This window comes from Lynx rufus, unplaced genomic scaffold (genome assembly GCF_022079265.1).
Source record: "Lynx rufus isolate CCGP_SWC_20201006 ecotype Redwood Valley unplaced genomic scaffold, mLynRuf1.p SCAF_14, whole genome shotgun sequence".
NCBI lineage: Eukaryota > Metazoa > Chordata > Mammalia > Carnivora > Felidae > Lynx > Lynx rufus.
Window position 1 is genome coordinate 41,717,434 of NW_025814828.1, and position 18,070 is coordinate 41,735,503.

Genomic DNA, 18,070 nt, shown 5'->3' on the forward strand with positions numbered 1-18,070 from the left:
CTGCCATCCAGACTATGTTGTTCCATTTATAGAGCACAGGCAGAGTAGATTCAGCATAATTCTTAAGGGCCCTAGGATTTTCAGAATGGCAAATAAGCGTTGGCTTCAGCTTAAAGTTACCAGTTGAATTAGCCCCTAACAAGAGAGTCCTTTGAGGCTTTGAAACCAGGCATTGACTTCTTTCTAGCTATGAAAGTCCTAGATGGCATCTTCTCCCAATAAAAACCTGTTTCATCTGCATTAAAAATATGTTGTTTAATGTGGCCCCCTTCATTAATTATCTTAGCTAGATCTTCTGAACACCTTGCTCCAGCTTCTACATCAGCAGTTGCTTTTTTCATCTTGCACTTTTTAAAATAATTTTTTAAATGTTTTTATTTTTAAGAGAGAGACAGAGCACCAGCAAGGGTGGGACAGAGAGAGAGGGAGACATAGAATCGGAAGTAGGCTCCAGGCTCTGAGCTCTCATCACAGAGCCCGACGTGGGGCTGGAACCCATGAACTGTGAGATCATGACCTGAGCCGAAGTCGGATGCTTAACCGACTGAGCCACCCAGGCGCCCCAACCTTGCACTTTTATGTTAGGGACAAAGCTTCTTTCCTTAAGCCTCATGAGCCAACCTCTGCTAGCTTCAGCCTTTGTTCTGTGGCTTCCTCACCTCTCTCAACCTTCGCAGAGTTGAGAAGAGTTACGGCCTTGCTTTGGATTGGGCTTTGGCTTCAGGGAATGTTTTTGCTGATTTGGTATCTTCTGTCCAGACCACTCAGACTTTCTCCATATCAGCAAGAAGGTTGTTCCACTTCCTTATCATTAGTGTGTTCACTGAAGAAGCACTTTTAATTTCCTTCAAGAACTAGGCTAACTGGTTCAAGAGGCCTGGCTTTTGGTTTATCTCAGCTTTTGACATGCCTTCCTCACTCACTAAGCTTAATCATTTCTAGCTTTTGGTCTAAAGTGAGCCGTGTGACTTTTCCTTTCACTTAAACACTTAAGAGGCCATTGTAGGGTTATTAATCGGTCCAATTTCAATATTGCTGTGTCTCAGGGAATAGGGAGTCCTGCCCAAAGAGAGGGAGGGGGATGGGGGGATTGGCTGGTCAAGCGAACAGTCAGAACACACACAACATTTATCAATTAAGTTCATGGTCTTATGTGGGTGCAGTTCGTGGCACTACCAAACCAATTGCAATAGTACCATCAAAGATCACTGATCTGAGATCACCATAACAAATAAAATAATAATGAAAGAGATTGAAATATTGCGAGAATTACCAAAATGTGACACAAAGACACAAAAGGAGCAAATGCTGTTGGAAACATGGCACTGATAGACGTGCTTCAAGGCAAGATCTCAACAGACCTTCCATTTGTAAAAAATGCAGTGTCTGCAAAATGCAATAAAGTGAAGCACAGTAAAACAAGGTATGCCTGTGTTATGAAAAGAATGCATGTTACTTTCATGATCAGACCCTAGCGTACTTCCTTAGATTTTTTTTTTCTTATAATCACCTGCCTGACATATTGTATAGTCTTCTCTCCTTTTTTTACAGAGCCATTCGTTCTTTCATTAATCACCATGCGTTTTCCTTTTTCCATACCTTTCCCTTTGTCTTTTCTAGAAAATACTTTCCCCCATTTGTCTCCATCACACTTACTTTTTCCCCAAGATCCTATATAAACTGTACCAACTCTAAGCACTCGAGTAGACTTACTTTTTCTGTGGAGCCCACAGTGTACCTCAGAAATATTTCTAACATACACTTTTGTGTGTGTGTGTTTTGAAACTGAGTTATATTTGAAAGACATTGAATTTTATATATAGTTTGGTGAGTTTTGACAAATATATATATATATATATATATATATATATATATATAATTGACCAATATATTTATATATGTAACCATCACTCAAACTGAAATACAGAATGTGTCCATCACCCTTGCAAGTTCCCTTTTGACTAGTCAATTTCTTACCCCCGAGGCAACCAGTTTTAAGATTTTTAATCCCTATAGATTAGCCCTGCTTGTTCTTGATTGTCACATAAATAGAATCATTTGTTCTGTGTTTGGCTTCTATTTATAAAATAAAATATATTTGGGGCACCTCAGTAGCTCAGTTGATTAAGTGTCCAACTTCGGTTCAAGTCATGATCTCACGGTTCTTGAGTTCAAGCCCCATGTCAGGCTCTGTACTGACAGCTCAGAGCCTGGAGCCTGCTTCAGATTCTGTGTCTCCCTCTCTCTCTGCCCTTCCTCTGCTTGTACTCTGTCTCTCTCTGTCTCAAAAATAAATAAACATTAAAAATTTTTAAAAATAAAATATTTTTAATGTTATTTTAATTCAAGTTAGTTAACGTACAGTGTAGTCTTAGTTTCAGGAGTAGAGCCCAGTGATTCATCTCTTGCCTATGACATCCAGTGCTCATCCCGAAAAGTGCCCTCCTTAATGCCTGTCACCCATAAAATAAAATATTTTTGAGAGTCATTCAGGTTGTATCTGTCACCAGCTCTTTCCTTTTTATCACTGAGTATTCCATTGTATGAATATACCATATTTTGTTTATGCAGTCACCTGCTGATGAACATATTGAATGTCTTCTAGTATTTGGTTATCATGAGTAAAGCCTGCTATAAACACTCTTGTAGAATTTTTCTGAGGATATATGTTTGCATTTTATTTTAGTAACTACAGAGGAATGGAAACACTAGATTATAGGGTGGGTGTATGTTTAACTTTATTAGAAACTGCCACACAGGGTTCCAAAGTGATGATTCAGTTTACATTCCTTCCAGCAATTTTTTAGTTTATTATAAATTTTAGCTTTTCTAGTGAGTGTACAATGCTATTTCAGTGTAATTTAAATTGCATTTTCCTCATATTCTTTGAGTAAATATACAGTAGTGCAATTACTAAATCATATAGTAATTCTATTTTTAATTTTTTGAACAGTCTCCATACTGTTTTCCACAGTTATGCACCTTTATGTTTATTGCAGCATTAGTGACAATAGCCAAATTATGGAAGCAACCAAAGTGTCTATTGGATAGATGAATGAATAAGGAAGATGTGGTATATATACATACACAATAGAATATTACTCAGCCATAAAAAAGAATCTTACCATTTGCAACAACATGGATGGATCTAGAGAGTATAATGATAAGTGAAATAAGCAAGTTAGAGAAAGACAAATACTGTATAATTTCACTCATATGTGGAATTTAAGAAACAAAACAAACAAAAGAAAAAGAGACAAACCAAAAACCAAACTCTTAGCTATAGAGAACAAACAGATGGTTAGCAGAGGAAAGGTGGGTTGGGAGATGTGTGAAACAGGTGATGGGGATTAAGAGTATACTTACCTTGGGGCACCTGGGTGGCTCAGTCAGTTAAGCATCCAACTTCAGCTCAGGTCATGATCTCGAAGTGAGTTCGAGCCCCGCATCCGGCTCTGTGCTGACCGCTCAGAGCCTGGAGCCTGCTTCAGATTCTGTGTCTCCCTCTCTCTCTGCCCCTCCCCTGCTCATGCTCTGTCTCTCTCTGTCTCAAAAATAAATAAAAACATTAAAAAAGGAGAGAGTACACTTATCTTAACAAGCACTGGGTGATGTATAGAATTGTTGAATCACTATAGTGTATACCTGAAACTAACTGTATGTTAATTGCACTGGAATTAAAATAAATTTTTTACAAAATAAATAAATTGCATTTTCCTCATAACAAATGATATTGAACAACTTTTCATATGCTTCATTGGCCATTTGTATCTTTTTTGGTGTCTGTTTAAGTTTTTTCCCATTTAAAAAAGTTGGGTTATGTGTCTTTTTGTTATTACTTTGTAGAAGTTCTTTCTACATTCTTACTGTGGGTGTTTTGTATATGTGTGTGTGTGTGTGTGTGTGTGTGTGTGTGTGTGTATATATATATATATATATATATTGCAAATTTTTTCTCCCAGTCCATGTCTTGACTTTTCATTTTCTTAATGAAATCTTTTCTGAACAGAAATTTTAATTTTTGTAAGCTCCTATTTATCAAAATTTTCTTTTATATTTGCTGCTTTTTGCACTATGTCAAGAAATCCTTGCTTGACCCAGTGTTGCAAAGATACCCTTATGTTTTCTTCTAGAGCATTTTTAGTTTTGTTTTTTTTTTCCTTTTTAAAATTATAATTTAACTAACATGAAATGTCATATTGGTTTTAGGTGTACAACATCTTGATTCAACAATTTTATGTTAGTGCTTGGAACAATAAATGTCGTCAACATACGTTATTACAGTGTCATTGACTGTATTTCCTCTGCTGTACTTTCCGTCTCATGACTTATCTATTTTATAACTATAAGTTTGTACCTTTTAATCCCCATTACCTATTTCACCCATCCTCCCTCCCACCTCCCCTCTGGCAATCACCAGTTTGTTCTCTGTATTTAAGAGTTTGCTTTTTCTTTTCTCCCTTTTTTTTTTTAAATGTTTATTTATTTTTGAGAGAGACAGAGACAGAGTATGAGCAGGGGAGGGGCAGAGAGAGGGACACAGAATCTGAAGCAGGCTCCAGGCTCCGAGCTGTCAGCACAGAGCCCAATGTGAGGCTCGAACTCACAGACCTAACAGACTGAGTCACCCAGGCACCCCAAGAGTCTGATTTTTCATTTGTTTCTTCATTTGGTTTGTTTTTTAGATTCCACATATAAGTGAAATCATACGGTATTTATCTTCTCTGACTTATTTTACTTAGCATAATACCCTCTAGGTCCATCCATGTTGTCACAAATGGCAAGATCTCATTCTTTCTTATGGCTGAGTAATATTTCATCACACACACACACACGTATATAATTCATATATATATACACGTGTATATATATTTTTTATCCATTTTCTTTATCCGTTCATCTATGGATGGACACTTGGGTTGCTTCCACAATTTGGCTATTGTAAATGTCATGCTGCAATAAACATAGGGGTGCATATATCTTTCCGAATTAGTGTTTTCATTTTCTTTGGGTAGGTACCCAATAGTGGAATGCTGGATCATATGGTATTTTATTTTTAATGTTTTGAGGAACCTCCACACTGTTTTCCACAGTGGCTGTACCAACTAATTTACATTCCCACCGACAGTGCACAACTGTTCCTGTTTCTCCACATCCTCACCAACACTTATTATTTCTTTTTGATTGTAGTCATTCTGACAAGTGTAAGGTGATCTCTCACTGTGGTTTTGAGTTGCATTTCCCTGCTGATGAGTGATGTTGAGCATCTTTTCATGTATCTGTTGGCCATCTGTATGTCTTTTTTGGAAAAAATGTCTATTCAGGTCTTCTGCCCATTGTTAAATCAGATTATTTGGGATTTTTTGTTTTTGGTGTTGAGTTGTATAAGTTCTGTATGTATTTTGGATACTAACCCCTTATTGGATATATCATTTGCCAATATCTTCTTTCATTTACTAGGTTGCTTTTTTGGTTTGTTGATCATTTCTTTGCTGTGCAGAAGCTTTTTATTTTGGTGTAGTCCTAATAGTTTATGTTTGCTTTTGTTTCCTTTGCCTGAGGAGACATATCTACAGAAATGGTGCTAAGACTGATGTCAAGGAAATTACTGCCTATGTTTTCCTCTAAGAGTTTTATGGCTTCAGGTCTCATATTTAAATCTTTAATCCATGTGAGTTTATGTTTATGTATGATGTAAGAAGGTGGTCCAGTTTCATTCTTTTGCATGTAGCTGTCCAGTTTTCCCAGCACCATTTATTAAAGAGGTTGTCCTTTACCCATTGTATATATTTTTTCTCTTTTGTTGTAAATTAATTGACCATATATGGATGGTTTGTTTCTTGCCTCTCTCTTCTTTCTATTGATCTAAGTATCAGTTTTTATGCTAATACCATAATGTTTTGATTACTAGAGCTTTGGAAAATAGTTTGAAATCAGGGTTATGATATCCCCAACTTTGTTCTTTCTCAAGATTGCTTTGGCTATTCAGAGTCTTTTGTGGTTCCATACATACTTTAGGTTTGTTCTATTTCTGTGAAAAATGCCATTGGAATTTTGACAGGGATTGCAGTGAATCTGTAGATTGCTTTTGGTAATATGGACATTTTAACAATATTAATTCTTCCAACCCATGAACACAGAATATCTTTCTATTTACATATCTTATTTAGTTTCTTTCATCAGTGTGTTATAATTTTCAATGTATAGGTCTTTCACCACCTTGGTTAAATTTATTGGTAGATATTTTTCTTGATGCAGTTATAAATTTGGGGGATTGTTTTCTTAATTTCTTCTTCTGGTAATTTATTATTAGTGTACACAAACACAACAGGTTTTTGCATATTGATTTTGTGTCCTTGCCACTTTATTAAATTCATTTTTTAGTTCTAACAGGTTTATTTTTGGTGGAGTCTTTAGGGTTTTCTATATATAATGTGATGTCCTCTGCGAATAGTGATAGTTTTCCTTCTTCCTTTTCGATTTGGATGCCTTTTATTTCTTTTTCTTGTCTATTTGCTCTAGTTAGGAGTTGCAATACTCTGTTGAATAAAAGTGGCAAGAATGGACATCTTTGTCTTGTTTCTATCCTAGAAAAGCTTTCAGCTTCCCACTGTTGATTATGATGTTAGCTGTGGGCTCGTCATATATGGTTTTTATTGTGTTGTGATACCTTGTCTATACCTGCTTTGTTGAGAGTTTTTATCATAAATGGATGTTGAACTGGGGCGCCTGGGTGGCCCAGTCGGTTAAGTGTCATACTTTGGCTCAGGTCATGATCTCACGGTTCGTGGGTTCCAGCCCCATGCGGGCTCTGTGCTGTCAGCCTGGAGCCTGGAGCCTGTTTTGGATTCTGTGTCTCCCTTGCTTTCTGCCCCTCCCCTACTCGCACTCTATCTCTCTCTCAAAAATAAATAAATGTTTTAAAAAATTAAAATAAATAAATGGATGTTGAACTTTGTTAAATTCTTTTTTTGCATCTATTGAGATGATCATATGATTTTTATCCATTTTGTTAGTGTGGTGTGTCATATTTATTGATTTGCAGATGTTGAACCATCTTTATGTCACTGGAATAAATCCCACTTGATCATTTTGTACGATTCTTTTAATGTATTGTTGAATTCAGTTTGGTAATATTTTGTCTCTTATGGTTAGAGAGTCTCTTATGGTTAGGCTCCCTCTCTCTCTAAGTTTTTTTTTTTCCCTTCCCCTCCCCCATGGTCTTCTGTTGTTTCTCAGGATCCACATAAGAGTGAAAACATATGGTATCTGTCTTTCTCTGTATGACTTATTTCACTTAGCATAACACTCCAGTTCCATCCACGTTGCTACAAATGGCCAGATTTCATTCTTTCTCGTTGCCAAGTAGTATTCCATTATATATATAAACCACATCTTTATCCATTCATCAGTTGATGGACATTTAGGCTCTTTCCATAATTTGGCTATTGTTGAAAGTGCTGGTATAAACATTGGGGTACAAGTGCCCCTATGCATCAGCACTCCTGTATCCCTTGGGTAAATTCCTAGCAGTGCTATTGCTGGGTCATGGGGTAGATCTATTTTTAATTTTTTGAGGAACCTCCACACTGTTTTCCAGAGTGGCTGCAAATTATTGTTAACTTTTGTATGTGGTATAAGGTATGGGCCAAGGTTTGTTTTTCTCATCCAAAACTTACATCCGTTGTTCCAGCACAATTTTTGAAAAGACCTTCCTTTTCCCCAGTGAATTACTGTGGTGCCTTTGTCAAAAAGAGTTTGTCTGTATGGGTATGGTTCTGTTTCTGGACTCTGTTCTGTTCTATTGATATATCTGTCTGTACTTACATCAATACCACACTGTCTGAAGTATTGTAGCTTTATAGTAAGTCTTAACACTACATATAAATCCCTGATTTGGCTATTCTAGGTTATTTGCCTAGCCACATAAACATTAACATTTCCTTGCCAGTTTTTACCAAAAAGTTGACAAATAATTGATTGAACAAGTAGAAGACAAATGAGTATGGTGATAGAAAATTTCAATAACACTCAACCAATTTGATGTATATATTAATAGAATACTACAGCCATCAACAGCTGTATATATATTCTTTTCCAGGGACACATGAAACATTCTCCTAGATAGACCATATGTAGAAATCATACAGAGTATATTTTCTGACACTGTGGAATTAAGTTAGAAATGAATAACGAAAAAGCATCAAGAGAAACTGGCTGTATTTTTGACGAATAAATTAAAGCAATAGTAGAGGGAGCTATGTATAATTTAATTAAAAAAAGGTATACATGCTTCCTTCTAAAAGTTATAGAACACAAACTTCCCATTAAAATTAACAACAAAATAGGATCAAGGTCAAATCCTGTACAAAACTATTATTCTTAAAAATGTATGACTGACTGGGGTACCTGGGTGGCTCAGTCGGTTAAGTGCCTGACTTTGGCTCAGATCACGATCTCATGGTTTGTGAGTTCAAGCCCCGCATGGGGCTCTGTGCTGAGAGCTCAGAGCCTGGAGCCTGCTTCGGATACTGTGTCTCCCTCTCTCTCTGCCCCTCCCTGGCTTGTGCTCTGTTTTTCTCTCTCAAAAACAAATGGACATTAAAATTTTTTTAAATGTATGACTGACTGTTGTACCAATGAATAGCAAAAATTTACAATTCAATATTTGTATTCTACACAACATTATATATAACTAGGTATTTAATAGACATACCATATAGCATATTCTAGTGAAAGTCATTTAAAAAATTCTTTGGGGTGCCTAGGTGGCTCAGTCAGTTAAGCATCTGACTCTTGATTTCGGATCAGGTCATGATCTCACAACTTGTGAGTTCGAACCCCACATAGGGCTGTCCGCCGACAGCACGGAGTCTGCTTGGAATTCTCTGTCTCCTTCTCTATCTGCCCCTCCCCCGTGAATGCTCTCTCTCTGTCTCAAAAATAAATAAATAAACACTTAAAATAAAATAAAATAAAATAATTTCTTACTGATCTTCTCCCTATCACCCACTGCTGGCCATGTCACCCTGAGCAGGATTGTGTTGTTACAGGGCTCTGTGTCGTTCGAGGATGTGACTGTGGACTTTAGCAGGGAGGAGTGGCAGCAGTTGGACTCTACACAGAGACGCCTGTACCAGGATGTGATGCTGGAAAACTACAGCCACCTGCTGTCATTGGGTAAGCACAGCCATTCTAAGAATCTACAAAGGAGCATGTAACGGATAAAATTGTATCCTCCCTGTAAAATATGTTGAAGTCCTGACCTCCAGTACCTCAGAATATGACCTCTTTTGGAATTAGGGCCTTTATAGAAGTAATCAAGCTTAAATGAGGTCATTAGGGTGGGTCCTAATCTGGTACGACTCGTGTACTTAAAATAAGGGAAATCTAGCCAGAGAGACACATACACACGGAGGAAAGACCGTGTGAAGACACATAAAGAAAAGAAGATGGCCATGTCACTAGAGTGATGCATCTGTAAGCCAAGAAATGCCCAAGACCACCAAGATGTTGGAGAGCAACATGAAACGGTTCCTTCCTGTTTTGAAGGTTCTACTTCAAAAAGAGCATGGCCTTACTGATACCTTGATTTTGGACTTCTGGCTTCCAGAACTGTGAGACAGGAAATTTCTGTTATTTCAAGCTGTCCAGCTTGTGGTATTTTATCATAGCAGCCCTAGGAAAGTAACATGAATTTTTATACTTGGGAAGTGGGTTGCTGCTGTAACAAATACTGAAAAAAACATGGAAGTGGCTTTGGAATTGGGCAATGGGTAGAGGCTGGAAAGGTTTTAGGTACTTCACAGAAAAGGCCTAGATTGCTTTGAAGAGATTGCTGATAGGAATGTTAAAGGGGCTTTTGGTGAGGTCTCAGAGTGAGGAGCATGGAAACTGGAGGAAAGGAGATCCTTGTTATAAGGTGGCAGAGAACTTGACTGAATTCTGTTCTGTTGAGTGAAAAGTAGAAATTGTAAGTGACAAACTTGGAATTTTAGCTAAGGGCATTTTTTTCCTTTAATGTTTATTTATTTTGAGAGCAAGAGAACACGTGCTAGCAGAGGAGAGAGAGAGAGAGGAAGAGAGAGAATCCCAAGCAGGCTCCACACTGTCAGCGCAGAGCCTGATGCAGGGCTGAATCTCATGAAGTGTGAGATCATGACCTGAGTCAAAATCAAGAGTCGGACACTTAACTGACAACCACCCAGGCGCCCCTAGCTGAGGAAATTTCTAAGTAGTGTTAAAAGGCATGGCCTATGCTTTCCTTGCTGCTTATAGTAAAATGTAGGAGGAAAGAAAGACATTGAAGAGGAATTGTTAGTAAAAATGAAGCAGAACTTGAAGATATGGAAAATGTTTGGCCTATCCATATCACAAAAAAATGAGATGGACTCTGGAAAGAACACCAAAGGGGTGGACAACCAGTCGCTAAAGAGATGAGATGTATGCCTTGTGGATCCAGTCAACCCTGTCAGTAGAAATACTGCCAGCTTAGACTGAAGAGGACGGAGACAGGAAAAAATGAGCTGTCCAGGAAAATGAGGGAAGGCTGTAGGCTATCTGGGATTGTGCAGATTTGAGGTAGGCTGGTAAAACCGTTTGGCTGTGTACATGCGTTTTCCTTCAAGAAGAGGGATGAATGACTTCAGGGATGGGTCAGAGGCCAACAGGGCTGCTGCCACCACCACAGGCCCAGAAGTCACTGTCTGAGAAAATGGCATGTGACAGACCATCACCTCCTCAGTTCCAGAGGGCAAGCCACCTGCTTGGTTCCTGGCCTGAAGGGGCAGAGCTCTCACCCAGGGTCAAGGGTGTGGAGTTGCCACATCTGATCTGAGGTCACACCTCATGACAACTTTCGGCTCTCTTGAATTGCTGCTTCAAAGTTCTTTTCAACTCTCCCTTATAGTACTTGTCGACTGTCACGTTTGTGCCATTATTTAGCCTTAGATGGAGTTTGCCACCCACCTTGGGAAGCATGCTCAAGCAGCACACTCCGGGAAGACCCAGGCTCAGTGCTCTAGGGGTTACTACTGACCTCTCACCATCTATAGGCTGGGGCTTGATCAGAAGGACTTGGACCCCCTGTGAGTGGGGAGTGGGTCTCTCCTGCTGGCCACATTTCCTGTGTCCCACCACTGGGTGAGGATTCAGCACTGGACTCTTCCATGTTCACTGCCCATTACTGAAGGAGTCATTGGTTCTTTTTTAAAAAATTTTTTAAATGTTCGTTTATTTTTGAGAGGGAGGGCAGGGAGAGGGGCAGAGAGAGAGGGAGGCACAGAATCTAAAGGAGGCTCCAGGCCCTGAGCTGTCAGCACAGAGCCCGACGTGGGGCTCGAACCCATGAACCTGGAGATCATGACTTGAGCCAAAGTCAGACGCTTAACCGACTGAGCCACCCAGGCGCCCCGAAGGAGTCCTTGTTAAGTGTCCTTTCTTCCACGTGCTAATAACGCTTAAATTCAGCGAGTAAGTTGAGACCAAGTAGGAAGCTAAAAGCTGTTTCTCTATAGGAGAGCAGTTATCCTCAGAGGATGGCAGGGCTTTGCTCCAGAATCCTAAGGTTTGCTCTGTGATTCTCCTGTGAGGGCCTGCCAAAAGCTTCATCCCTATCTGCCACGAACACTTCAAACACCACTGGATCTGCCAGATCATATGGCCCAGTGGCAGAGCAGCTTATATGGCAGTCTGGATCTGTAAAGAGCCTTCTTTCATTCTGGGCTTTGTTCAAAACTAGCAGTTTTTTGGATCACATAGTAAACGGGCCAGAATAGCACACCCAGATGAGGAATATATTGCCTCTGAAGTCTGTAGAGGCCCAGTAGGCATTATCCCTCTTTTACTTATAGGAAGAACCAGATGCAAAAACTTATTCTTCACTTGGAGATTTCTAGGGGTCCAGTGGCATGGAACTTTCCCTCAGGTAGATGGCCCCTAAATTTTTGTCAGATTTATGTCCTACCCTGTGACATACAAATATCTCACCAGTAAGTCAAGGGTCATTACTACCTCTCGTTCATAAGGTCCAGTCAGCATAATGTCATAAATGCAATGGGCCAACGTGATATCTTGTGGAAGGGAAAGGCAGTCAAGATCCCTGCAGACTGGGGCACTTGGGTGGCTCAGTCAGTTGAGCATCAGACTCTTGGTTTCAGCTTAGGTCATGATCTCGCCGTTTGTGAGTTCGAGCCCCTCATCAGGCTCCATGCTGGCGGTGCAGAGCCTGCTTGGGATTCTGTCTCTCTCCCCAACTCTCTGCTCTCCCCCTCCCATTCCCCCCACTCACTTGTTCTCTCTCTCAAAATAAATAAATAAACTTAAAAAAAAAAGATCCCTGCAGACTAAATTATGACATAGGACTGAAAGGCTGATCTATTTCTGAGGTAGGACAGTAAAGGTATATATACAGTTGGTCGTAACAACTGAAAGCAAACTGTTTCTAGTAGTCTCTACTAACAGGTATTGCCAAAAAAAAAAAAAAAACCCAACCCACACATCTGTCAGATCAATAGCTATCATACCAGGTACGAAGGGATGCGTTAATTTGCTTAAGCAGTGAACCCGTGTCTCGTACAGCAGCTGCTATTGGAATTACCACCTGGTTAAGCTTATGATGAGCCACTGTCATTCTCCAAGATCTATTTGTCCTCTGCACAGGCCAAATAGGTGAGTTGAATAGAGATGTGGTGGAACTCACCGCCCTGGCATCCTTCAGGTTCTTGATGGTGGCCCTAATCTCTGCAATTCTTACAGGAATGCATATTTCCTTGGTTTACTATTTTCCTAGTAGAGGCAGTTCTGGTGGCTTCCACTGGTCCTTTCTCACTGTAATAGTCCTCACTGCACAGGTCAGGGAACCAGTATGGGGATTCTGTCAGTTGCTGCGTATCTGTATTCTAATTTTGCATTCCTGAACCAGGGAGATAAACACAGGATGGGTTTGGGGGACTGCTGGGCCCCCTGTGAGATGGAGCTGCGCTGAATCGCAATTGATCACTTGACTCCCATAAGCCCCTATGCTGTCTAGTGGGCCACAGTGACATCCTGCGTCTCCTGGAATTAGTGTCCATTTAGAACTGGTGTCCAATGATCTCTGAAAAACCTCACTATGTCCTTTGCCTCAACGCACAGTCACCCTGACAAGGGGACTGTAAATCCCTTTAGAGAAGGCTGGGAGAAAGATTAGTAGTATAAATTTTGACAGTGTAGTGGGGGTCCTTCCTCAGGGGAGCTGTCTCCCCTTCATTCAGAGATTTCTGGGTCTGTAAACTGGCTCAAGTCTGAAAATTGATGGAGGAGCTGAGACTCTCTGTTTTTTTTTGTTTCAAGTTAGACTTCTGTTCACTTGAGCTAGAACTCTTCTCTTTATACAGATCAAGTAAGAATTTAATAGATTGCTGGGGTGTCTGGGTGGCTCAGTCGATTAAACATCTAACTTCAGCTCAGGTCATGATCTCACGGTTCGTGAGTTCGAGCCCCACATCGGGCTCTGTGCTGACAGCTCAGAGCCTAGAGCCTGTTTGAGATTTTCTCTCTCTCTCTCAAAGATAAATAAACATTAAAACATTTTTAAAAGAATTTAGTAGATTGCTCATCTATTTTCTAGAGACATCATGATCAACTAGCCAACACCATGGGTCTCTCTGCAAGTCAGACTATTCTGATCACTGCTTTGACCCTGCTGTCCACTACAGTAGCTGTGCCCACCTTGCATTTAGCAATTCAGTGCCTCCATGTGGCCCCTGCCACCCCAGGATCCAATTATGCCCATTGCATTTGGGTTTCCCAATTGAGTGGCAGCACTTCCACTATAATTGTGTGTCCTACAGAGAAGAAGCAATCACAGAAATCTTCAAGGATTCTGCCCCCTCCCCACACCCACCCAAATTTGTTTGTCACAGCCATGGTCACAGATATGTCCTCTGGATCCTCCCAGTGCGGGACAGAATGTCTTACATGATAAACCCACTCTAACATCCCAGTATCCCCAAGCCTTTGGATGCCTTTCTGTATAGTATAGAGAGTTCTTCCAAAGCAGTTCTCCATTTCAGCTGCATTTAGTACAGGCCATGTTTTGATCCACGTTTCTGCCAACCAAGCAAAATGTTCAAGCCCTCTCTAACCCAAGTGGCAACATTAATTTCAGAATCTGTTTAGTGTGCACATACCACTAAATCTGGCCTGATCCAACTTTATGTTCTTTCCATTATCCCGCACTCTTTTAAAGTTTATTTATTTTGACAGAGAGAGAAAGAGAGAGTGGGGAAAGGGAAGAGAGAGAAAGGGAGAGAGAATCCCAAGCACACTCCACACTGTCAGCACAGAACCCAATGCAGGGCTTGATCCCACAAACTGTGAGATCGTGACCTGAGCTGAAATCAAGGGTCGGATGCTCAAGTGACTGAGTCACCCAGGTGCCCCCATTATCCCACACTCTTCATACCCATTTTTACCCAGATTTCCCAGATTTCTGTCTATGTAAATTGGACAAATAATGCAGTTCTTTTGCACCTTCTCATGAATTTACACTATATCTCACTCTTTGGGCCCTGATGAGACTTGAGTCTAGTTAGAGGTCTAGAAGCAAATAAGGGTATGTCCTGGGAGAACTCAGAAGTACCTTGCAAGGCAAGTACCTCAGAGGAGGCCATTGCAAGGTCCTCGGGCAAAGTAGGGTTAGTCTTCTCAGAGAGGGGTAGAAGGGCTACTTCTACTGGCAAAGAAGACTCCTCAGAATGTAGAAGTTCAGCGTCCTCGTATGTTTCCATTCCAATTTTTGGGTTTCCTTCCTTCTCAGTCAGTTCCCTCACCTGAATAGCAGACACCCTGTGAGGTTGGGAATTCAGTTTGTGTTGTAATGTAGCCATTCACAGGATGAGACTCTGGGTTTGGTTTTCAGCAATATCAACTCTGCAGCTACAGGAGGTAGGGGTTTCTTTCAGGAAAGACATAGAAATGTTCAGGTCATGTATGCAGTGCTTGAGCTGGGAAATCAAATCCCTGAGTGCATCCTTTAGTTTCCGGCCCTCCATTTTGACCAGCATAATTAAGAGCAACCAGGCAATTTTATACTTGTAAGTTTGACAAAAATGTCTAGGGTATCAAATATAAGGTCCTGCAGAAAGATGCCTCTCATCAGCATTTGATTAGGAGTATCCAGGGGTGATATTTTGCATATCTCTTTTGCCACATCATGCCATGGACTATTAGTGCCCTCTTTACTACTGGAAATAGAGTCGTTAGCGCATTCAAATCTAATCAGAATAGGGAACCAATTCTAGAAACCCCATAGCCAGTTCAGAAAACTCATTCTTACTATTCTTTTCCTCTAGAGTCACCCTCAAAATCTGTATTATGGCTCTCCAGAGAAATGGAACCAATAAGATACGGTTATATACGTATACAGAGTACACCCACACACTATACATACATACACATACATAGAGACAGAGAGAATGAATACATGTACATATACACAGAATCTGGGAAAGAGGTTTATTTTAAGGAACTGGCTCACCTGACTGCAGGGACTGACAATTCTGAAATGTATAGGGCAGGCCTGCAGGCTGGAAATTCGGGTAAGCTGATATTGTAATCCTGAGTCTGGAATCTTCAGGGCAGGCCAGAACACCGAAAACCGAGGCAAGGTGTCTGTGTTGCAGTCTTGAGGTAGAATTCCTTCTTTCACTAGCCGTTCCTTGTTCCCTCTGCCCTCAGCAAACACCTCAGTGGGTTGTGGTTCTTCACCTAGTGGGGTGACCTGAAAATTCATTCCTTGAAGGATCTGCCTGAATTGGATTGTTGTAGTCAATGTAGTTTCCATTGACTTTAATCACAGGACACAGTAGTACTAAGAGACCCCCCCCCAAGGGATTTCCTGTATTCCAGACATGCTTCTTCCTCTTTTCCATTGTGGGGCAGGAGTCCAATTCCCCTGAGTAATCAGGATCAGTCACCCAGGCCAGCACAGTAATTCCCTTCTTTGCCTTTTGATTCAGAGATGTGAGGGGCCCAAAATGTCAGGTGGCAGATAAGTCTCCCAGTTCAGTGGAATCACTATTGTGTCTCCCAGTGGAAGCATTCCTCCCTTTGGAACAGCAGAGCTTAAGGTCATAAGAACAGGAAGCAAATATTTTGCTAATGGACCGGGAGAGGTAATAGTGAATGGTGCCACTCCTGGGCTGGGGCCAACGGAGTGGGGCCACCGCCATTGTAGGCTTGGAGGATAGAATATTGAGCCAATAAGAATACTCTCAAGGGGCGCCTGGGTGGCGCAGTCGGTTAAGCGTCCGACTTCAGCCAGGTCACGATCTCGCGGTCCGTGAGTTCGAGCCCCGCGTCAGGCTCTGGGCTGATGGCTCAGAGCCTGGAGCCTGTTTCCGATTCTGTGTCTCCCTCTCTCTCTGCCCCTCCCCCGTTCATGCTCTGTCTCTCTCTGTCCCAAAAATAAATAAACGAAAAAAAAAATTAAAAAAAAAAAAAAGAATTACTCTCAAAACTTAAAATCTAGTGGAATTTGCCTTGTTAGGCTTTGGACTTTGTTGGGACCTGTGATCCCTTTTTTCATTCCAGTTTCTCCCTTTTGAAATGGGAATGTCTATCCTATGCCTGTCCTACTGCGGTATTTTGGCAGATAAGTTGTCTGCTTTCACAGGTTTGTGTGGAGAGAAACTGCCCCAAGATGATTCACACTCCCAACTCATTCATAACCAATTTGGGTGATTTAGATAAGATTTGAGACTTTGAGTTGATATCTTGATAGATTTTGAACTTAAGACTTGATGCTGGAATGATTAAGACTTTGGGGGATATTGGGATGGGGTTAGTATATTTTGCACGTGGGAAGGACATGAATTTGGGAGGGTCAGAGGGCAGATTTTTATAGGTTGAATTGTGTGTCCCCTGAAAAAAGGATATGCAGAAGTCTGAACCCCCAGTACCCAAGAATGTGACCTTATTTGGAAATAGCGTCTTTATAGAGGTAATCAAGTTAAATTTTGTTAATGTTTATTTGAGAGACAGAAAGCATGAGAGGGGAGGAACAGAGAGAATCCCAAGCAGGCTCTGCGCTGACAGAGCTCACGACTGTGAGATCATGACCTGAGCCAAAATCAAGAGTTGGTTGCTTAACCAACTGAGCCACCCAAGCACCCCTGAAGAAATCAAGTTAAAATGAGTTCATTGGGGTGGGCCCTAATCTAATATGACTGGTGTCCTGGGGCGCCTGGGTGGCTCAGTTGGCTAAGCGTCCGACTTCAGCTCAGGTCATGATCTCAAGGTTCCTGGGTTCGAGCCCTGTGTCGGCCTTTGTGCTGACAGCTCAGAGCCTGGAACCTGTTTCAAATTCTGTTTCTCCCTCTCTCTCTGCCCCTCCCCTGCTTTCTCTCTCTCTCTCTCTCTCTCTCAAAAATAAATAAACATTAAAAAAGATTTTTAATATGACTGGTGTCCTTATAAAAAAAAGGGAAATTTGGGCATAGAAATAGACACACATAGAGGGAAGACGGCCATGTAACTGAAGTGATGCACTTACAAGCTTAAGAACATCAAAGAATGGAACGTCGTTGCTGGCAAAGAACAAGCTAGAAGAGTCAAGGAAGGATTCTCCCTTACATCTGTGAGAGAGGGCATGGCCCTGGTAAACACTTTGATTTCAGACTTGAGTCTCCAGAAGTGTGAGATAATGATGTTCTGCTGTTTTAAGTCACCCAGGTTTTGGTACTTTGTGAGAGCAGCCCTAGGAAACAAACACAGAGCCTCCATGAGAGTATGTCCATTCTCAGCTGCTGAGAACTCTGCGACATCTGATGTGTGTGCTGGTGGCATCCTTGATTGGTCTGAGATGCTTCAGTCCATTAACCTCTGTGATTATTGCTCTTTTCCCAGTGAAATGTGGTTACTTTTTTAAAGAACAAGTGGAAAGCAATTAGCTGGACCCAATTCTATCATGTCCTGTTAACAGGGTATGAAGTTCCCAAACCAGAAGTCATCTTCAAGTTGGAGCAAGGAGAGGAGCCATGGATTTTGGAGAGAAAAACCCCACATCAGAGCTGTTCGGGTGAGTGAG

At 41.0% G+C, this 18,070-nt stretch overlaps 1 protein-coding gene across 2 annotated transcripts in view; it reads left to right on the plus strand.

Annotated features, from left to right (window-relative positions):
* Nucleotides 1-18,070, plus strand: part of ZNF81 (zinc finger protein 81) — an 86,179-nt gene that overhangs the window by 51,264 nt on the left and 16,845 nt on the right. For both annotated transcript variants that reach the window (XM_047076157.1, XM_047076158.1), the window contains exons 4-5: nucleotides 9,054-9,180; nucleotides 17,966-18,061. In XM_047076157.1, the coding sequence (XP_046932113.1) occupies nucleotides 9,054-9,180; nucleotides 17,966-18,061 (223 nt within the window). The remainder of the gene's footprint in view (nucleotides 1-9,053; nucleotides 9,181-17,965; nucleotides 18,062-18,070) is intronic.